Source organism: Pagrus pagrus (genome assembly GCF_965226575.1).
Source record: "Pagrus pagrus genome assembly, chromosome: 6".
Lineage (NCBI taxonomy): Eukaryota > Metazoa > Chordata > Actinopteri > Spariformes > Sparidae > Pagrus > Pagrus pagrus.
The window spans coordinates 5,156,454-5,179,812 of record NC_140190.1 but is presented as its reverse complement, the minus strand read 5'-3'; the positions used below and the strand labels follow the sequence as shown (position 1 = coordinate 5,179,812).

The following is a 23,359-nucleotide window of genomic DNA, read 5'->3' as shown; positions in this document are numbered from 1 at the left end:
ATAGTGTAATGAAGGGCTGGACGGCTTAAAACAGGTTATTTATTTCTTCGTTTCCTTGAAAACATGTAAAAATACCATCTGTTATCGGCCAAATTGTTATTTCAAACATCGATATCGGTACCAGCCAAGAATTTCCATACTGGTTTATCCCTAATCTGCAGACCTGCAGAGTGTACACATTCCCACTGCACACAAAAGCCTGATCTTAGCAGGTTTAAGTGGGATTTTTGACCAGTATAAAAGGGGCATTACAGCTATTTTATCACGCGTCACAATATCAAAATATTACCAAAACTGTCTAGCTGGACCATTTTGCTGTATTGAAAATAGGACTTGAAAAGAAATGGAGAAATTAAACTTCAGTAGCAGATATCATCCAACATTGCATTTATATATAATGTCATCAAACAGACTCAACACTATCTGGGACAGTAACGGCACTGAAGAGAAAGAAACACCTCGACACAGCCGGCTTTCACAAAGTAGTCCTGCCCAGGACTTTATTAGAAACTCAAGACAGGGCACGGTTACAGCCAGGAGAAATATCAAACGTTAAATCTCAAATATATTATTTTGAAAAATACTAAATCTATCAGTATAGTTTGACAGCAGGAATGAATACTGGGTGATTTACATCCTCTGTGGGATGATGGATAAAAAGGACATCTCAGCTTAGGATCTCACAGCAGCTCAGTTCAGTAACACTGATTTTAAGACTCTCTCACTTAAAACAGGATTGAGGCCATGAGAGGCGTTTCACTATTAACGATCACCTACGATCATTTCATCACTCTGCAGTTTGTGTGCGATGTTGCAGTCGAATGGCGTTGCTACAGTTTGACCGCTGCATTCCGTTAAATCTTTTTCCAGTTTTTCAGGATTTCCTCCGCAGCGTCGAGAGTGCTATCTTGCTGTTAAGAGGAAAACAATCGAAGGTTATGAGAAAAGAGCCAACGATAATCTTCACTAGATCATTTAAGATGTGCTGTGTCTCTGCTTTGACGGTTTTGTGTTTACCTTAATGAAGCAAAGGCGGATATATTTCTCAAACTCCTTCTTGGATTCATCTCCAACAAACGCTGTGACTGGAATGGCTGCCAGTTTCTATACATATTATTTTATTATTGAGGACAGCATTATAAAATTAAAAACAATGGGTGCAATGTGAACGCAACTGCATTAGAATAAATATGTATTGTACATTGTAGGGAGCAAAACCAAAGAAACTCAATCTACCTTTTCTTTCATCATCCATTTCACAAACTTGTAGTCGTAGGCTTCATCTTCATCACCGACCACATGTGACAAGTCCTGATCTGCAGTGAACATAGAGCACAGATACATATTCATTATCCAACAGACGGTCCCACTGCTGATCCAGTTCCAAGTTGATTTGCAAAAAAGAATATATATATATATATATATAAGATTAATGAAGTTTCAGACTGTATGAAGATGTTCACCTGCTCTCGAACTAGAGTTTTAGTTCTGCTCCGATTGGCCTGAGCCCAGCAACGCTAACCGCGTCTCCGGTCGGCTCCGTCATGTATACAGCTTCCAGTTAGCTTTACTTCTACTGTGAATATAGGCATAAATTATGCAAATGTGTGACATGGTGATGTAATGTGATGTCACAAAGTCATGGAATTAAAGGCGGGACTACTGACGAGGTGTTTCAGGAGCAGTGTTTGTTTTTTGTGGGAGAGAGGAGCTCCTGTTGGTGCAGACTAAGTGCTTTTTAACGTTTTAAGAGCTTTTATATGCACAAGAAGACGTAACACACTGAAGAAAAAGAACAAACAAAACAGTTCAGTAACTCACTGAGAGACGTGACGTCGACGAGCATGAAGTAGCCTCCCTCTGGGATGACGGGAGTCATGCCGGCCTCTTTCACAATGGCGGCCATGCGGTTCCTCTTGCCCTCCAGCTCCTCGGCCAGTGAGGAGAAGTAGCACTCCGGTTGACCCATCAGCTCAAAGTTCCTGAGCAAACCTTGTGCCACGGCCTCCTGAACAAACAGCCAGAGGTTTCAGACTACAAACAGAATTTAAATGATCCTTTCCTTTCTTTAATGGATTTCATAGATGTGGGAACAGTGCAAACTTACCTGTAAAGGTGTCGCACAGGTGTACAGAGTGTTCTGCATGACGGTCTGAAGATGCTTTATCAAGTGCTCAGGTCCGACAGACCAACCGAGCTATAGAGAGAGACGGATTTCAACCACATGATGTGCAAGAACCGATTGTTGAATATTAAATCTGTGTACAAACCCACAGATTTCTTACCTTCCATCCAGTAACACTGAATGTCTTCCCGGCACTGCCGATAGTGACTGTTCTGTCCCACATTCCAGGCAGAGTGGCTGCAGACCAAGAAAATAACATCAAAACCTCAGGAAACTGAAATTTACTGGTATACAAACTTTCCCAGGGTTGAATACGGTGGATTTTTACAGGTTCAATAAGTGAAGGCAACGTTGGGAAGAACTAGATTCAACCTCGGATTTTCTTTCTGCTATAAAGACTTAGCATCTAACCTTCTCAGACTGAATGGTGGCACAGGCTGTTTTAGGTCTTCCTCCACACAGATCTATTGTGTTACTGAAGCTCCACATCTACCTGGTCCAACACCTCTTTGTTCTATGTGTAGTTTAGTTTGTGTTGGTTGTTGTCTTATGTCTTGTCTGTAGCACAGTAATAAATGTTTGACTAGAAAGTAATTGTTTTGTGTTTTCTGTACATTTTATAGTCTGGTCACTGAACACATTCAGGCTTTGCTACTGCTTTACTTGAATTACAATTAATTATTTCCCCTGAATTAAAGGTGCAATGTGTAAGAATTGTCCAGCTGTCGAAGTCATATTCAGAACAAACAGACGGCAGCATATCACTGGAGTAACTGCTAACTATAGCTGCTGTTAGCTAGTTAGCTCGATTAGCCGTGCATCTAGAGGTGCAGTGTGGGGGATAGGAGCACCAGGGGAAGCTTTGTGTTTACACCGCTAGCACAGAAATGTCAGAGCGGGACAGGCTGTTGCTAGCTGGTTAGCATGCTAACTGCAACTCATTACGTGGATGTCATAAGATCAAACTTTTATTTCTTCACATTCTTTTAGTGACGTTTTTAACTAAAATTCTTACATATTGCACCTTTAATGTGTGTATTAATGGGATGCACTGTTGACTGATGAACTTTTATCAACACCATATTAACACTAATATTTTGAGCATTAAGTTTAATTTCACATACTGGTGTAGAAAGCCAGTAGATTAATCCAAATGCGGGTTACAACCTACACAAGCCTTCAGCCCCGCCTACTTCATGACGACGTTGGTTTTGTTGTGTTTCTTTCTGGTGTTGCTGATTGTTATACAGGTTCCCATGACTGGAGCAGCTTTTATACTTACTGTAATATCATTTTAAGTATGTCGAGCTGAAAACATACCGATTTTGATATGCTGGTGTCCCCTGTAGGTGAGCCACTCATACACCTCATCACTGAAGCACAGAGTGTCGTGTTTGATGCAGAGGTCAGCGATCATCTGCAGCTCGTCTCTGGTGAAAACCTGCAGGAAGAGGACAGGAGCTACTCAAAGCACTTGTGTCTTCTGTCATGCGGAGTCAGCAAATGTTTACATTCCTCAGACGTAATGAGAGATGACTGATGGGATACCGACCTTCCCAATAGGATTGTTGGGGGTGTTGATGATGATGGCCTTTGTCTTGGAGTTGAATTTACTGGAAAGCTCATCTGGGTCGAGATACCAGTCGGCGCTTGTGATTGTCTTCTTTCCAGACTTCTAAAATATTGTACAACACATTTTGTGTCATGGTTCCTGAAAACATCCTCAAGACGCGCGGTAGGTTAAGTAAATACTTGTATTATGTATTATGTACGACCATCATCAGTAGCTCTCGGTTCAACTCACAAGGCGTAGCGGTATCAACACAGGTTTGGCCCCTGCCATCCGCACCATAGGCACATAGCAATCAAAGAAAGGTTCGATTATGATGACCTGGAGAAGGAAGCATCACACTGTTAATATACCGTCAATACTGTTTATGAATGCATATATGTATGAGAGGTCCTTACCTCATCTCCCACTTCCACCAGTCCCTGCATGCTGTTGAATAAGGAACCATAACCTCCTACTGTGACCAGGATTTCTTTGAAGGGGTCGATCTGGCGCCCACAGACCTCCCCATACACCTGAGAGAGGGCCTTCACCAAGGATGGGTGACCCTTACAGATTAACAGAGGACACAAGTTATACAGGATTTATATTCTGTATATAATATACAGTAAATAGTGAATTTCCACCAAGTGTGTGGGCACTGTTTATATACATAGTGTATTTTTGTATTAGGGGGACTCACAATTGAACTTCTAAATCGAAAATTTAGTGTTACCTACTTGCACCTGTTAATGTTAGCATTCAATCCCTTCCTAGCTAACGAGAGTCTGATAGTGTGACATGATAGGGTAGGAAACCGTGTAATCAAACGGTAATGTTAGCTAGGAAGTGGTTGAATGCTAACGTTAGCTATGGGGTTACCAAATACGCTGTTTTACCTTTAAATACGGCCCCATGTCCCTGCAGATTGTCTACTTTCCGCTGTCTTTAATCCAATTGATAGATAACATTTACATTTATCAGACGCTTTTGTCCAAAGCGACTTCCAGTAATTCATACATTCATACACTGATGGCAGTGGCTGGCATGCAAGGTGTTTGGGGTTCAGTATCTTGCCCAAGGACACTTCGACATGCAGACCAGGGGAATCAAACAAGCGACCTTCCGATAACAAGACGCTGGCTCTGCCCCTGAGCCACAGCTGCCCCGAAATATAATAAATGTTAAATACCAGTATTTAAAAAAAACTAATATTTGTCTGTAGTAGTGAAGTGCGAGTAAGCGGTACCACAGTTTCTGGGTCTTACAAAGCCTCTGGTGTACTGGTTCATCCTGTCCACTGATGCAGCCTCTGCTAGCGCCTGCTTGATGTAAGAAGGTGGAGGGATGTCCGGGAAGCCTTGGCCCAGGTTAACAACGGACGGGTCGGCTGCCAGTGACGTGAACGCCACCCTGGACAGACAATGAAATAAACCGTTACTGGTCGGACCGGAGATCACAAAACATTTGACACGTTTTAATAAACAGCATCAGAATGTCCTCAAACTAAACAGAAATGTATCACTCAAATTGTTTGATATTAACTGTGACTGACGAGTTATTTCTCCTGCTACATGCACTATAATCAATATCCGTTTTCCTTGCTTGACTATAACAACTGAATGGAGTAAAATGTGAATCTGATCAGGGGTCTGTGAACAGAGCTGCTCTCCTGCTGTGCAATACAAAGAGAGGAATGTCCCACTCTTTCACTTACCACACATTCTTGTCCAGTCCCTCGATTCTTTTTGAGTGAGTGTGCCGTGACATCATTATGTGCTGCAACACAAAACCAAATATACATTGAACCTAAATTAACAGCTTACTAAGTATCCTTTCACAATTTTATCTTTAGCGACACTGACGGATCACTTCCTTGTCCAACGAGCTGTGTGGTGGAAGTAAACTCATCACCACGCTCTCACAGATGGTGCTGTTCATTTGGTCAGTTGTTTCAGCTACGGTGGTGCATAATTACTTTAATTTACAGAAAGTCCTGGTAATTAGATTTTCACCAACCGCCACATCTTACACATGGAAGCTACATTTAAAGATTAATGAGGCGGACTTACCTGCGAAGTACAAAACCGTCTGCAGTTTATGCTCGCTGAGTGACATGCAAACCTGGTGCAATGCAGGACGCGCCGTGCGATGTTCATGCTGCACAGAAAGAGAGAGAGAGATGACAAATACAATGAAAACATTACGTATGTCACACTGGCAGTTTGCTCAGTTGTTAATGTAAGTGACGTCTTCCACTGCGTCTCTCTTTTGAGTCAGGCTGTCGTGTTACCAGTTTGTAAAAGAATAATTCCTCTGTTGGATTTTTGTACCTTTCTACTAAGTTTGGGGTGAGACAAATTATTCATGGCTTCAATGATTGCTTATGACAAAGATTTACCCAATGAAAAATTGATCATTAACTAATAATTTGTAAAGGTAAAACATTAATAACTCCAGCATTTCAAATATGAGTATTTGGTGATTTCCCCTGTTGAGTGTGTTTGTGTTGCACCATTTTCACCCAAAAATCTTTAATGAAAACAGTTCTGAACCAAAATACATCGATGTACTGTATGTCGTCAACGTCAATCAATGATCTCACTGAACTGTTTTTGACTAATGAGTTGGAATAAAACTGAATATATCACTGACGATGAGTAAAGTCTCTTGAAAACATCAAACACACATCCAAGGATCGCTTTAACTCCACCTGAAACCCTGTTATGTTGTATCTTAATGGACTAAAATCCCTCCCTGATAATTTGTGGGTGTCAAGCATTGAGAGATGGCATACGGTGACACACAATCTTATTATTATTATTATTATTATTATTATTAATTATTTAACTGTCTCAGGTTGGGATTCGCTGGGATCAGGTGAGATGGGCGGTTGGAAATGATATATATGTTCTCTGAAAAATCCAAAAACACTATTTCTTATATTTCTACCATGCTTGCAATAAAATAAGTTTAAAAATAAGTAAAGTATGTTCGTACAGTGGTAAAACTAAATAACTAACAGTGAATGGTGCCCATAGTAACCCAACAGTAACCTAGCATAACATGACCAGTAGGTGGCGCCAATGTGCTGCACATAAGGCTCCTGACCATTTATCGTGACACGAACACTGACGCTACTGGCAGATTTAAAACACCCTCTCTGGAGCTTTTCACCACGTTATTTGCTTCAGCAGCTCTTTGTCTCTCCGCTGTACCGCAGGAAACGTGCATGTTATCAGTACACCAGGTGTTTTCCTCAGCTACAGCCGTACACACGCCGCCGGCTAACGCTAGCACCACCCTAACTGTTAGCTAGCTTTAGCCAACGGTAGCAGCACTGTTATGGCTGCTAAATGAGCCGGCTGTCCCGGTTAGCTTCCTCTCGCATTGACCCACAGTGATGACAGCTTCTTTTAGCCCTTCTGTAAGTAGCACGTACCATGTACAGAGAGAAGTTAAGGCACCAGCAGGTCAGCAACCACAACTTACTTGTAGTTACACTGAAGCGCTCACACACACACGGAGAGCCCAGTGAGCCGCAGCGGTCAGGGGGCGGGGCTAAGGACTGGAGAAAGTGATGCCGCGTTCAAATCCGTCGGAAATTGCCATTGCTTAGATGTAGGCCACGGACAATGGACGGTCTGACGAAGCAAATATAGAAATACTCAGGTAGCAAAACCCTGCAACCATCAGGGGAAATAGAGCAGGGATGCATCAACTGTTTCTCAAATTAATCTTTTGAATTAGTATGTATTTCTTCTATTTCCTCCTCAAACGTTTGCTTAACATTTGTTCATGATGAGGAGGATTTCACACACATTTTATTCTCTTCATTTTATTCTCTTCATTTTATTCTGCATTACATTGTCGACTGTTTCGATGTTTAGACGACGTCACCAAGGGCCACTTTATTCACATCACATCACAGCTGAGAAATTCTCAACTCAACAGTCACATAACGGGACAGTCCGGGACTTTCTACATGACGACCGTGAAGGCAGCATTGTCCTGAGCTTGAACACACCTTCCACAGACCTCTGCTCCTACAAATCAAATCATGAGTTGGATGAGTCATTTTTTTTATGATTACTCAGCCTATTTAATTACATTTTGTATTTTTAGAGCAAGCCAGAGTCCCGTTTTATTCCTGTTCCTTATTACTGTAACCCCACTGATCCAGTTATAATGTTAAACCCAGCCGAACAGTCTCACCCCCTGTACTGTACAGACAACAAGCATTGTTGCTCTGTTGACATTGCAGACAGCATGTTGAACACAGCATGTACAGGATTATATTTGGAGATCTGGCAGTTTGCTCAGTTGTTAATGTAACTGACACTAACACAGCAGTACAGAGGGAAATAAGAAGCAGCACAAGAGTTAAGTCGCAAACAATAGAGACAATAATAAAGAGATATTGAAAGAATAAAAATAACAATTTGAATAGAAAATATAATAAAACTATTAGAATAAAGATAAACATGCTATATACAGGAGGCTGTAAGCCAGTTCTGGCTCGTTCCGAAGACATTAGGCTAATCAAGGCTCCTGACTCACCTTTTACACTTAATTTAGGTGCACCCAATAATGCTGTACGTTTTAATTTAATGTCTTTAAAAATTATGTAAATGATTGGAAACAGGAATAAAAGGTGCAAATACCTATTTTTACTTAAATTAAATCACAGCACGCTCAACAAGAAACTGCACTAACAGAACTGTATGCATTTTTGTGAAACTGATCTGCTGAATATCCGTTGCACCGGTGGGACTTCAGAAAATGTTAAGCCACAACAGACAGATTTTTGGGCCAAGAATCAACTTAAGTAGTCTCACCCTGAAGCCCTGTTAATGGGTGACATATTAGATTTGGTCATTCACTCTTAGTTAGTGAATCTGGCAATGTGTTTACTGCAAGAAAGGAGAGCGCATAAGAAAGTGAAAATGCAAAAACAGTCATATTGCTAATTTGTAAAAGAATAATTTCTCTGTGGTTGGACTTTTGTACCTTTCTACTAAGTTTTGGGTGAGACACATTATTCTTGGTCACTTAACTGATCAAATAATTGATCATTATTAATTATTTATAAAGGTAAAACATTACTAACTCCAGCATTTCGAATATGAGGATTAGCTGGATTCCCATACGAGATGAAAAAGAAAAAAAGTGAAAGTGAATATTACCCAAACAATCAGTAAGTATAAGGATAATGCAGGGAGCCCTTTACATTCAGTAAGAATAAAGAAAAAGAGAATAAATAATAAGTACAGATAATTTCAGTCCTTACTGAAATGTTTTCTTCATTTCAGAGAAAAGGATGTCTTATTTTTAATAATAATAATAATAATAATAATAATAATAATAATAACCTCTCAACAAGGTTACAAAGTGCTTGTACAAATAAAATAAAAATAATATACAGATAGGATAAAAGACAATTTAAACAACACAATGCCAAATGTATATGTATTTGCGTGCTTTGCTTTTATTTTGCTTGTTTCTTTGTTTGTTGGTCTTTTGGAGAATCTAATGACTTATTTTACATATAAATCCAATGTGAGCTTACACAATTTAACTGAGGAAAGTCTTTCGGGTTTTTCTGTTTGTTTGTTTGTTTGTTTGTTTGTGTTTTGTCATTTAGATTCCTTGTCCTGTCTGGAGCAACCATTAGGGACCGTTCACAAATTATTTGGGAGGGAGAGTGGGTCAGAAAAGAGGCAGTATGTCTATTTATTTTTTTTTCTTGGCTGAAAGTGGCACAATCTGACTTTTGGAGAGCAGAGAAGCATCTTTTAATTCTAGACCCAAATTGACAGTTATTCCAGATTTTTCTTTGAAATACAGAAAATAGTAAAATTTGTATAACTATGGTTCATAACATTGTTCTTTGTCATATGCAGAGGACACAACCCTGTCTCTGGATTAAGGTTTCATTCATGTATACATTAAAAGTTTCATTCGGATGTTAAGGTTTCAGTTGGGACACATAATTAACGATTATATTTTCCTGACATGTTGTTGAGAGGGGGTTCAGTCCTCAGTTTCATTGCCTTTCTTTACCAAAAATAATGTTTGTACAGTCCCTCACATAAACAACAGATAATGACAGCATACTTTAACTTATCATGAGTTGAAAAGGGATGTCAGACTTCTTCCTGTCACGTAATTATATATAATTACTTTACCAAATAGAGGCTTTTCACAAAATGTCGTTGAAGTGTCCAAGTCTGTGTCCACGTGTTTTCTGTGACATGGACGGCAGTTGTTCGGTGCAACACAGTGGGTATGAGACACATATTGATCTGAAGGCCACAAAGTATTAGAAACATCTCTCAGTAATAAAATACAATAATCCACTTAACTTAATCATGTATATTTTGATATATTGCCATATCAGCCCTCTAATTGGTACTAGTTACACTTGAATAGATGCTGTGATGGAAAGTAAAAGACAATTTCCTTAAATGGCAATAAGTCACATTTGATAGAATCACTGTGACGCATTGGAGCCGCACTTTGCTTCTGTCTAACAACAGCAAAAGAAAATCTTTATAAAAGCTATTAGGTCATAATAGTCTGATCGGCCCACACAGCTGTAAAAGCTGACAGTGTTCCCAACAACTGAAGGCTTCCTGCAGAGGGAACAGATGGGGAGAGTGAAGGGTGAAGGAGCCAGACTCTTATAACATTATTAAGGGGATGGGAAACATTAGTCTTGTTTATGGCATCAGTACGACAGCTGCACTGAAGTACCACTCTGATATAATACTACATGTGGGCTTCTTCATGTAGCCTACTTTACAAGATTATATCCTGTGTATCGCTACTTCATGTTCTTCAGTATTGCTTTACTATACACACCCCCAACATCAGTCCCAGGGGGCAATGAGTACTTTTACTTTTGATTATTTAAATGTGCAGTTTGCTGATGATACATCTGCACTTCTACTTGTGATTTTGAATAACAACCTTTACTTGTAATGGAGTTATTTTACATGGTTGTTGTCCTTGTGGTCACTTTAAAGGTACCCTGTGACTGCTAGTGTCGCCATGGAGCAGTGTTTTTAATGAAAAGGTAACCGAAGCACATCCATGAGCACAATTATGAAGAATACAACAAATCAAGCCGAACCCAATATCAGATCAAACATATGTAAAGCTGCTAGGTCTGGATTTTTTAGGATCTGCATCAAATTGTGCTCACTTATAGATACCAGCCACCTGAGAATGTTATGAAAAGGTTGAAAAATACCCCATCACGCATTGTTAAAGGTGCTGTTTGTAAGAAAAGTTGATTTTCCGAGTCTCATTCCCAACTCGTCAAAAACGGACATTTTAGGATCGTAGGACGGGTTTGCCGCCAGCCCAGAGCGTCGTTTTTTGACGAGTTGGGGATCCAGGCCGGCACCAAAAGATACTGAGCTCTATTCTGGGCCGAGACCCATCCTCCATCCAAGTTTCATGGAAATCCGTTTAGTAGTTTTTGTGTAATCCTGCTCACAAACCAACACACGGACACAGGCGATAACACAACCTCCTTGCTGGAGGTAATTGTGATGTATGTAAACAAACTGTGATTTCAAATATTTAAAAAAAATAAAATGTATCCACACATTGTGTTTCGGTGACAAACCCTGAATGTAAACAAAAGTTTTGCTTGTTTTTACGTAGCCGACTTAATGTGAGAACTTCTTCCAACACTGTACGACATATACTTCTATAAACTTGAAGTAAAAGTAGGCTAATTTTAATAACCATAATAAAGGCAAATTAAAAACCACTTATTATTCTAACAATCCAAAATGATAATGTTAGCTGTTGTTTCTCTTTCTGTTGGTGTCATGAGTCCAGTCCAGTCCTGTCCCTCCTCCTCCTCAGCTGTCTCGTAAACAACGTGCTTCTCAAACACGTAAAGTCTCAGCCTGGCTTTATTTCCCCAGAAGTCCACGCCCCTGTGGGCTGACAGTTACATGCCTGCATGGGTCTGACTGGCTCGAGGATCCAGGAAGGTTTTGTAGCGGACACAGTTGGAGAGAGAGAGAGAGGGGGAGACCCGGACCCGCCGCGCACATCATGATCCGAGACCTCATCGCGTGAAGAGCCGAGCAGTCCGAACCTCGAGTCCAGCCCTCATCTACAGGACGGTAAGTCTCTGACACCGGACACTTCATATATGAGACATGTCAGTCCGCTAGTTCACACTGAGATCACCGTTAGTTTACCTGCCGCGTAACAAACAGTAACAGCGGAGTCTTAAAGATGCGTTCAAAGTCAGCCGTTGGGACGTCGCCCCTAAACGCACCTCCAGTGTTTTAACTAAAGCTCCTGACCGGATGACTTATTGATGGTTGCTGATCACAGGATGAATCACAGCTTCTTCTGACTGTATTTCCACTTTTGTTCCCCCCCGCAGCTTCCGTTTCTTAATAAAGTCCACAGAAGAAGTGCGACTCATTAATAACAGCCAACATTTTTTTTTTTTTTTCCTGCATTGCGGGTAGTTTTTTTCCACGTCCCTCAACCAGACAGGACTTTTTGTGTTTTGTGTGCCCGGAGCGCTGGGTGTGTTCCCAACATGTCTGTTTTTGGATATCTTGGGATTCAAACAAATTTCCTGTCAGGAAGGGGACGAGGATGTGGCCTGGTCAGGTCAGCTTCAGTGGCTGACTCATCCAGTGGAAAAGACAGGGTTTTAATACAAACTACAGGCTTCAGCTGCCGGGGCTAAAGCCTCTTCACCCCCCTTTTCTCTCTGCTATGTATTTAAAATTGTCATTAATCAGTCCTATTGTTATTAAAGGGCAGCACAGTTAAATTACAAAACACAGTAAACTCATTTCCTCAGTCACCACTTCTAGTTTCTAGCTACTAATTTGATTTTATCAGCGCGGGTTTTAAGAAATCAGTCGCTGAAATGTAACGTTAAAGGGGCTCAGTCTACGTGTCACTGCTGATGATGTCATCGGGGTCATCTCTGTTTGGGTTTGAGACGTTGAACGGGAAGTCTGCGATACAAACTGGAGGTGTGGTGGTGGTGGAAATAATTAAAGGTGCGATATGTGAGAATTTTAGTTGAAAACATAATAAAAAAAAAGAAAATTATAAACAAATTGTGAAGAAATCTATGTATAAAGTTAGCATGCTAACCAGCTAGCCACAGCCATCCACGGTCCAAAGCTCCGGTGGTAGCAGTGTTAATACCAACACTCCCGCAGTGCTTCAAGCTCCCAGCCTGGACCGCTAACTGCACAGCTAACTGAGCTTACTAGCTAACCAACAGCTACAGTTAGCGGTTACTGTAGTGATATGCTGCCCCCTATTGATTTGGATATGAATCTGACAGGTGGCCAATTCTTACATAATGCCAATTTAAGTACAGTTACTCCTGTAATGTAGCATTACTTTACTTGAGTACTTTCTACTTCATACTTCCACACAACTATATTTTGGAGGCAGATGTTGTTTACTCCGCTACACTCAATAACTTTAGTTACTAGTTACTTTGCAGATTGCATTTTAATTAATGAATTCATTATATCGGAAATTGGATTGAATAACACAGATTCCAATAACCAGAGAAGTGTTGACTATCTGAACAGTACACAGTTTATGTAGGTATTTACTTGTACTTGTACTTTTTATAGGCTACTTAAATACATTTTACATTTTTCATACTCCAAACAAAAAGGGGGCATCATATCACCAGAGTAACCGCTAACTGCTGCCAACCATAGCAGCCGTTAGCAGGTAAACTCAGTCCACCCTGCAGCTAGCGGTCGTATTAGCTGACTCTGTTGGACTGAGAGGTGAGAGCACCAGGGAGGTGTTGGTGTTGTCTAGTATTGGACTCTCGCCTCTTGAGATCCAAACTGGCTAGGGGCTAGCTGGTTAGCATGCTAACGCCCGTAGATATCTCTGCCACACAGTACACAGACGACTTTGACATAATGTCAGCACTGACACATTTAATGTTTTTGACTAAAATGCTTTCAGACTTCACCTTTAACACTTCTCACTGGGACTGTGCCCTTTATAATAAGTAGCTCCAGTGAAGGTCTTCACAGCGACGCCTGCAGATCATCCAGACTCAATAATTCAATAAACATTTACAAAACCAGAAACAAAATTCCTTCGAGATGGGTATCTCAGACCATGACACATCAAACTATCTGCACGGCCACAAACAACTAGAGCTAAGTGAGAAAAGTTCTAGTGGTTTTGGCTGAACCGACCCGTCCAAGTGAGCCATTAGTAAACACTTTAGTCTAAACATCCCCTGAACAGCTGCTCTCCGTCCCTGCTGCTGTTACAACACTAAGATGGAAGAATCGATAGAAAACATTTTCATGTCGAAAAACTTAATTGAACTATCAAAAATATGACCCGTCTAGGAGCCCCGAGGCTTTCAGCAACATACGAGCAGTACCTTACAGCTGAGCTCATTAATAATGAACCAGCGTTTGAGTGTGGATGAGCATTCAGCTATTGACAGCACTGTCTCTTTGGCGCTGTACAGCTGCAGATGATAAAAACACTGTATTTTATGGTCTGGCACCTTGTAGATTATTCATTATACCTGCTCAGACACGTACTGCACAGTGCATGTCGGTATTGTATCGTTAAGAGAATCACGCTTAGTGTGTTTCACACCGAGGTGTTTCACTGTACGAATCAGCAGAGCTTGACTCGGCCTTTTTCATGCTGAATGACACTGCAGACAAACTCCTGCCAGACACATATTGGAAATAGGACACCTGCAGCTGGAGTAAGCACTTTACAGAAGGTGACCACAGAGAGTAATAGCAGAGAGCAGCATCAGGGATACACCACTGCTTTTCATGACACTGCTGTTAACAAAGACAGATTTTTAATTGTGTTTAAAGAGACGGATGGCTTGAGGACCATGCTGTGTGTAAACCAGAAGAAAAGGCTGAGATCTGGTTTAATTCTAATTAAACCAAATGATTTACATCAATCATTGTGAAACTACAGACATGTGGGCTTCTTCTTTCTATTGATCCCTCTTGGGAGAAGACATTTTGTTACACTCTGTTGTGATTTTCCCATGAAACACACACAAAACATGTGGAACAGTGATGGGAAGTAACCAAGTGTATTTCCTCAAGTACAAATTTAAAGTATTTTGCTTTACTTGAGTCTTATTTTCATGCTACTTGGTATTTCTACTCAATATCAAGGGAAATATTGTAATATTTCAGTAAAAAAGTTGGAAAAAGTCAAAGTATTCTTTACTACACTACAATTATCTGACTACTTTAGTTACTAGTTACTTTAAAAATAAGGATCATTACATACAAAACAAAGAATTTACAAAGTCTGGTCATATACACGTAGTAGCAGTATGTCAGTTTCATGTGAAGCTACAGTAGTCATGGTTCCAGCTCAACAAATGTGAAGATTTTCTGCTTTTGTCCGCTCACTCAAGAAAGGACCCGAATACTTTCTTAACCACTGACGTAGACATGCATCAGTGAAGAGATGTCAAGAGTGATGAGGCTGCTACATAGTCTATGATCCAAGCAGCCGTCTCTCCTGCTCGTCTGCACTCCGCACTGTACTTTCGTGCTGGACTTAAACCTGCAAAACCTCCGGAGCCAAGTCCCTATAGACATTAGCCTACTGACAGTTGAATAACATCATTGTTTCAGCGCTCTATAATGGCCGAACCATTCCCTCCATTGTATAGACTGAAGGCCTTGTAGGTTAATTTCCTCCTCTGTTTGTTTTTCTAACAGGCATCATGATTCCTGTGATGGAATTCCGGCAGTTCTCTGAACAGCAGCCGGCGTTCAGAGTCCTGAAGCCGTGGTGGGACGTGTTCACCGACTACCTGTCTGTCATCATGCTCATGATTGGTGTGTTTGGATGCACTCTGCAGGTCAGTCATAATTCTTCACCATCATATCTAATTAAAGGGTAACTCCACCAATTTTAACACATTCAAGTGTGTTTAAAGGTTTTTGTAGGAGTATTACTGCATTTGTGGAATGAAAAAAGTAGAGTTAAGAAATCTGTGGCTCCAGAAGAAGCGGCTTGTTATCTTCTCCAGCGATGACTTTGTTGCACTGTGGGTAATGTAGTCTTGACATTATTGAAAAAGGTGATATCTCTGTGGTTCTGCTGTATTGATTTTGAACATTTCTTTTTAAACTGTCCATAATGGAGTGCAATGCTAGACCAGTCGACTGCTTTTCAAAACCTGGTGCCTACATTCCCGACAGTGCAACTTAGAGAGACATCGCTGGAGGCAATTTATCAGATTACATGCAGCTTCCTCCGGAGCCACAAACAGCTTTAGTAGTAGTAGTAGTATTCCCGAAGACCTGTAAATCCACTTTAATGTGTAAAGTTGGTGGCGTTACCCTTTAAGAGAACAGGGTCTGCCTTGATGTGTTACATAAGGATTTTGTAATGACGTGTGCTGCGTGTTTTTCTACTTCTCAACTGTAGCCGTCTCTTTGAGAGTGAATGAGTGGAAGAAGTGAAAAGGCACAATATTGTAACTTGAGTTTGAACTGCAACACATTTATGAGATATGATGAACCGGCCCTGCTATTCTTTCCATTAAATCTAGAGTAATTTAATTTAGCAAGAGCAAGGTTTTAGGCTCCCTGATGCAACATGACTGCACTGCCTGCTGCTTTGGCACCAACTCAGAGCCACTAATTCCCTGCCTTTTACAACCTGGGCTGTGTGCAGCAAAGGAAGCATTCAGGAGTGTGCCAGTGGAAACATTTACCCACACACCCCTCTTCGTAAACATAAGATTTCCAAACTGTTTTCAGCCAGGAGCTTTACTTCTCTCTCTGGATGTGGAATGGGAGCATATTTTGGCTCCCTGCAGATCTCTGTAATGTAAATCCTGGAAATAATACCAAAACACTTTTAGAAAAACTGTTAACAAGATATTTATCAGGACGCGTGCAGCTATTGTTTCCCTCTCACTGTAGCAGTGTTTGGACATGATGGAATTGGGAGTAAACCGAATGGATAATTGTTTATGCGGCCAAGTTTACTCCAGAAGTCAGCATTATCAACATGCCATTTTGTAGAATTACATCATTGTCTCACACAATAATCCCTGCATTTAGAGTCAGAGGGGAGAAACACACACAGAGGAAGCTGAGTTTGTAAAATCCTGCACATCAGCTCTTCTGTCAGCAGAACCTGACTGTGCATTTTAATCTGTGATGCTGCAGCACCGCTGCACTGCCCTTACTGTAGTAATAATGTCATTTTGGACTCATTCCTCACAAAATGTGTTCGCTGTTATAGTTTCAGATCATGTTACACTATGATGTGCTGAGTTGATATCAAGCAGCTGAACAGAGTGGACAAAATGTCTCCCCCTCAGAAGTGCCCATTTCCTGTTATTAGCATTGCTGAGTGAAGCAGCTGTTCCTCATCATTTACACTGCAAGCAAACAAGAAAGACTAAAGGCATTTGTTGTTTACTGATGTCCACTTCAGGGCCGGTATTCAGTACGTTTACATGCACCCAGTAAACAGGTTAGTCAGATAAATCAGGTACTGAGTACTAAGTAAATTTATAAAAAAGAAAAAGCAGGATAAAAATAGAGGTCAAAAGATGCCTGTGGTGAAAACCTTTAGTGTCTCCAGAGGAAGCTGCATATAGTTGCATTGTGGGAAATGTAGGCACCAGTTTTTTGGAAAGCAGTTCGCTGGTCTGACATTGCACTCATGTTGGACTCAGTATTAAAACAAATGATAAAAGTCAATACAGCATAACCAGAGATATCAACATTATATTCCACTCATTCTTCTTCCTCTTCAAAACCTGGCGCCTACATTACCCACAATGCAACTTAGCCACTGAGTGACATCACTGCAGCTTTCTCTGGAGCCACAAAAAGGCTTTATACTACCTTGTCATGTATGCAGTAGTACTGCCCAAGACCTATAAACACACTTTATTGTGTAAAACTGGTGGAGTTGCCCTTTAAGTGAGTACATGTACTAGCTTGTACAGGTGTCAGCTGCAGGCCTATTGCACAAGGACTGAACATGCGCAGTCAAACACTTTACTTATTTTACCTTACTTACCTGTTTTACATGTACTGAGGATGTAACACTGTGTGGGTGTATGGCTGAGGGCCGATGGTGCGTTGATAGGACATAAATAAATATGTCTCTCTCTCCTTTCATACCACCGCTGTGCTGTAACAGCCATTCTCTCCCTCCCCGGAGACCTGGTCTTGTTTTGTGTACACATGGCCAAGAAAATGGCTTTTTTGCAAGAGAAATCTAGCTGAAGTTTCTCTTATACCATGTTTACACCAAAAGAACATGTGCCTTTAAGCAGTTTTTTTAAATGCAGGTAAACCCGTCATAAATAGGCATTTGACTACTTTCTGATTGCCAGGGGGTGAGTTTGTCTTTCAGGTTTTTTATCCTTGTGTGTCACATTTGTAATCACAAACACACCGGAAAAAATAAAAAGCAGCGGATCATAATCCTCATAGGCTACATCCAGAAGATGTTAAAACTTGTTTTAAAAAGTCTTAATCGTTAAATAAAAGTATAAATTAAACATATCCCTTTCTTTTTCTGGAGATGATGATGGAAGTAGTAAGGAGTGAGACATCCTGCTTCTTTCTCTTCTCTGTTTAGAGTTGAACATGGGCAGTATGGATCAGGCTGCTGGCAACGCTTGCGTAGAGACACTGAAGCTACAGTACTAATGGTGGTCACTTCTTGAAATATCTTTTACTTCAGTCTCTCTTTCAAACTCACTGCTGACTGCACGATGTTCGAATGTCAAAGCGCCTCATAGCATTGGGAAAATTGATTATTGTCTCCAAGCTTTTGAATGTGTTCTTTCTGTAATCTTGCTAATCTTTCTCTCTTTTTTTCACATTTTGTTTTAGGTAATGCAAGATAAGATCATCTGCCTTCCTCAGAGAATATCACCAGAGAACTCAAGCGACATGGAAGTGAAGTCTCTGTTACACCTGCAGCCCAACATCTCAGTGGTGCCAAGAGAGATGACGGGCCTGAAAACCGATCTGGACCTTCAACAGTACAGTTTCATCAATCAGATGTGTTATGAGAAGGCTCTGCATTGGTATGCCAAGTACTTTCCTTATTTGGTTCTTATACACACTCTAGTCTTCATGGTGTGCAGCAACTTCTGGTTCAAATTCCCTGGCTCAAGCTCTAAAATAGAGCATTTTATCTCCATGCTCGGCAAGTGTTTTGACTCTCCCTGGACCACGCGAGCTTTGTCGGAGGTATCCGGAGAAAATACCGAAGAAAAGGACCATAAGAAGAGCGGCACGTCCAGGTCCAACATTACTGTGTCTCCTGGAGAGGGAAGTTTGGAGAAGACTCAGTCTCTCCGATCGATCCCGGAGAAGATAGTTGTAGCTGAAAAGCCATCGGCAAGTGTTCTTGATAAGAAAGAAGGTGAACAAGCTAAAGCTCTTTTCGAAAAGGTGAAGAAGTTTCGTCTGCACGTCGAGGAAGGAGACATCCTGTATCTTATGTATGTTCGGCAGACGGTGTTCAAGGTGTTTAAATTCGCCCTGATCATTGCCTATAACAGCTCTCTTGTGAATAAAGTGCGTAACAGCGTGAGCTGCGAAGTGGAGATCCAGGACATGACGGGCTACAAACACTTTCAGTGTAATCACACCATGGCTCACCTGTTTTCTAAGCTTTCGTACTGTTACCTGTGTTTGGTGGCGGTCTACGGATTAACAAGCCTCTACACCTCTTACTGGCTGTTTTACCGCTCGCTGAAGGAATACTCCTTTGAGTACGTGCGACAGGAAACAGGCATCAATGACATCCCAGACGTCAAGAACGACTTTGCTTTCATGCTACACATGATTGATCAGTACGACCCGCTGTACTCTAAACGATTCGCCGTTTTTCTCTCTGAGGTCAGTGAGAACAAACTGAAACAGCTCAACCTCAACCATGAGTGGACTGCTGAGAAACTGCGTCAGAGACTCCAGACTAACGCCAACAACAGACTCGAGCTTCAGCTGTTCATGCTCCCCGGACTACCCGACACTGTCTTTGAGTTGACGGAGCTGGAGTCACTCAAGCTTGAGATCATCAACAATGTCACCATCCCTGCCTCCCTGTCTCAGCTGGAGCACCTTCAGGAGCTGTCACTTTACCAATGCTCTTTAAAGTTGCACACAACAGCTACCTCCTTCCTCAAAGAGAACCTGAAAGTGCTTCGTGTGAAGTTCGATGACAACAGGGAACTTCCGAACTGGATGTACGGCCTTCGCAACTTAGAGGAGCTCTATCTCACCGGATCTCTGAGCCCCGATGCCTCCAAAAATACAGTTTTTGAGTCACTGCGGGAGATGAAGTGTTTGAAAACTCTGTCCCTCAAGACTAATTTGACCAAGATACCCCAGTCCATAGTGGATGTTTCAAGCCATCTGCAGCGGCTGTACTTACACAATGATGGCACTAAGCTAGTAATGCTCAACAACCTGAAAAAGATGTCCAATCTGATCGAGCTCGAGGTGGTGCGTTGTGATCTCGAGCGCATCCCGCATGCAATCTTCAGCCTGACGAATCTGCAAGAGCTTGACCTGAAGGAGAACAACCTTCGCTCGATAGAGGAGATCATCAGCTTCCAGCATCTTCGAAAACTCACCTGCCTTAAACTTTGGTACAACGGTATCATGTACATCCCAGAGCATATCAAGAAGCTCGGCAGCTTAGAGCGCCTCTACTTCAGCCACAACAAGATCGAGATATTGCCTTCGCACCTGTTCTTGTGCAACAAGCTGCGCTACCTGGACCTTTCCAACAACGACATCCGATTCATCCCTCCGGAAATCGGAGTCCTTCAGAGTCTACAGTATTTCTCCGTCACCTGTAACAAACTCGAAAATCTACCAGATGAGCTCTTCTTCTGCAAAAAGCTCAAAACACTAAAGCTGGGCAGAAACTCGCTGTCCATACTCTCGCCAAAGATATCCTACCTTGCTCTGCTGACGTATTTGGACCTCAAAGGCAACCACTTTGAGCTTCTGCCACAGGAGCTCGGTTGCTGTCGTGCTTTGAAGCGCAGTGGCCTTATAGTGGAAGAGACACTGTTTGAAACTCTGCCTTCAGATGTCAGGGACCAAATGAAGGCCGAGTGAACTGCCTTACTGTAGCCACAGTGCCTGCTGTATGTTCTGTTTACCAGTGCAGAGCATTTGTTTTGTATGAACTCGTTACCGTACTTAGGTATTATACTACTGTTAAATAAGTTAAGAGCTATTTTTTCAGTTTCCTTGACAGAGGGAAGAATTACATATTCATATATTGTTACATGCGTATGAGTGGCTCCAACAGTGGAGCTCGCTCTGTTATAAACTTCTGACATAATATGTTCACTTTGTTGCTGAGAGTTACATGAAATGATTGATATTAATCTTATATCTGTATGTTTAGGGTGTAATTTGTAAGAGCTAGCTCCAAAACTAGTACTGCTGCTCACTATACTTTCTTTGTAGCTGTCTGTAGCATCAACCTGCCATTAGCAAGTAGCTCAGTTAGCTGTGGAGCTAAATCCTGCACCACAACCTTGGATGACTGGAGGAGTCACTGTGGGCAACAGGGGTAGTACAAGAAAGGACCGGACGGGGGCTAACTGGTTAGCATGCTAACACAGTACATAGACATCTTAGACAACGTCAACAGTTGTTTCTTCACACTCAGTTGATGATGTAAGTTTATTTTTTTAATGTTTATAAACTAAAATTCTGGCTATATCTTGTGCATTGCTCCATTAAAAATTGACTCAGCACATGATAAGCTTAGCTTAGCTTAGCAAAAAGCAGGAAACAGCTAGCCTGGCTCTGTCCATAAATGAATAAAACACACCTATTAGCACCTCTGAAGTTAGCTAGTAAGCTTCTAGTGAACGCATTATAGCTTATTTGTTTAATCTGTACAAAAACAAATGTAAACTGAGTTAAGCTTTGGTTTCATGAGGAGTTACAGTCATTACATTTCTTTTTTTGCCTGGTGCTGTTTCTGTAGTCTCATAACTGGTGCTGGTTGATGGACACTGGTCATCATAGGACAGGGCCAAGCTACAGTAGCTGTTACCTTAGTGCTACCTTTATGCTAAGCTAACTGTCTGCTGGCTGTAGCTTTATATTTTGCGCAGAGACATGAAAGTGATACTAATCTTCTCATCATACTCTCAGCAAAAAGATAATCCGCCTATTTCCAAAAATGTCAAACTATTTTTAAGCACATTTCTTGTCACTGCAACATAAGAAAACATTTGAGTACTGAATGTAAATCTAAACTGAAGACCTCACTGAAATGTAGGCCAGAGGCCTTATATATGCTGTATTTTATATATTTTATGTTGCTGTAATGAAGCGTTTTTTTTTCCTTAAGAGAAAGTTAGTTTGTATAGAACGCAGCAGGGAAAATGCAAAAAACAAAGGATATATCATAATCATAATTCTGTATAGTAGACAGATGACATTTTAAAGTGCATTAAACTTGAGGGACTATGCCATATGCCAGTGTTTTTCTTCTCTTGAAATGAAAAAGAAGTATGCAGCCTGTTACAAACATGTATTTTTATAAACAGTGTTTTTATGATGTCAACCAATAAAAACAGATTTACTTGTAAATTAATTTCTTAGGTTGGAATTTATGAAAGTTCACTCAGCACAATAAATACACTTTTGACAAAAAAGATAACAATTTGTTCGATCAGACCAGCGATGCAGTATGCTTGAATCGACTAGAATTTTAGAGAAAAGTTCATTTCCATCCATAATGCTTCTCTATAGCTGAAAGAGATTGTGTTGTGGGATAAGATATCACCTGCTGGCTGGTGAGGATTAATAAGCAAAGAAGATTAATCTATTATTATGCACACACGAGGCACCGATGGAAAAATAAAGTTGGCCTGAAGAGTGTATAACACAAATTTACAGAGTTTATGTATACAAGGAAGGAAAGTAAAATTAGGTGACTTACGAAAAAAATGGCATGTAATTAAAGCAACATTATGTAACTTTATTACCTTTAAATAGTCATTTTGATGGTACAGTGTCTTGTAATAGGGTGAATGGTGTGTCTGTCTCAGCCACACTTGTTTCTGCACTGTTACTTCATTGAGAGGGTCGAATCACAGCGTTACATACTTGTTTACTGCAACATACAAGTTTTAAACACATGACATCATTATGACGTAATGAGATTAGTTTATAGTTAGCGCCGACATTACGTCTGACGAATTGTTACACACCTGGGATTTTGTATTTACCACAGTGGTGTCGTACTCAAAAACACTGGGGCCGCCAGATCGCACATAATGCAAGTTTCTACATAATGTTGCTTTAAAACAATGCTAACTATATAGGAACATAAAGTTTACTGATATATAAGTAATTGTATGAATGTGCTTAAAGCCGCTGTAAGCACTGTCGTCGTTTTAGCTAACTTCCTGTCCGTTTTGCAGTTAGCAGTCCCCTCCCTCCTCTCTACATCACCACATTAATGTAGAGCAGTAATAACTAACACAGCAGCTAACAGGAGGATCCTGCTCTCTTGTCCACGAGCAGACAGGACCGCCTCTTTATGGAGTTCTCTGTCCTGATTGGATAAAGTGGGCAGGGATACCAGAACAATTATTTTCTCTTTTACTGCATGAG

At 41.0% G+C, this 23,359-nt stretch overlaps 2 protein-coding genes across 4 annotated transcripts; one reads left to right on the top strand and one right to left on the bottom strand.

The window, feature by feature from the left end:
• Nucleotides 1–473: 473 nt before the first annotated feature.
• On the bottom strand, nt 474–7,271 carry LOC311258181 (kynurenine--oxoglutarate transaminase 3-like). 3 transcript variants are annotated; one of them, XM_084354308.1, is made up of 14 exons: nt 7,167–7,271; nt 5,747–5,834; nt 5,392–5,453; nt 4,943–5,087; nt 4,094–4,243; nt 3,930–4,016; nt 3,678–3,800; nt 3,446–3,566; nt 2,286–2,362; nt 2,108–2,197; nt 1,822–2,008; nt 1,237–1,316; nt 1,018–1,104; nt 474–911 (listed from the first exon to the last, which is right to left on the bottom strand). In XM_084354308.1, the coding sequence occupies exons 2-14, from the start codon at nt 5,831–5,833 to the stop codon at nt 855–857; spliced, it is 1,353 nt and encodes a 450-aa protein (XP_084210434.1). In that variant the 5' UTR covers nt 5,834; nt 7,167–7,271; the 3' UTR covers nt 474–854. The 3 variants fall into 3 exon arrangements, 2 of the variants coding, with proteins under 2 accessions (XP_084210434.1, XP_084210433.1); XM_084354307.1 differs by having other exon boundaries at nt 7,117–7,225; XR_014622698.1 differs by lacking the exons at nt 474–911; nt 1,018–1,104 and adding an exon at nt 1,464–1,576 and having other exon boundaries at nt 7,117–7,226.
• Nucleotides 7,272–11,506: 4,235 nt separating this feature from the next.
• Nucleotides 11,507–22,353, top strand: lrrc8c (leucine rich repeat containing 8 VRAC subunit C). The gene is made up of 3 exons (XM_084355642.1): nt 11,507–11,821; nt 15,434–15,576; nt 18,587–22,353. The coding sequence occupies exons 2-3, from the start codon at nt 15,439–15,441 to the stop codon at nt 20,831–20,833; spliced, it is 2,385 nt and encodes a 794-aa protein (XP_084211768.1). The 5' UTR covers nt 11,507–11,821; nt 15,434–15,438; the 3' UTR covers nt 20,834–22,353.
• Nucleotides 22,354–23,359: the final 1,006 nt, after the last annotated feature.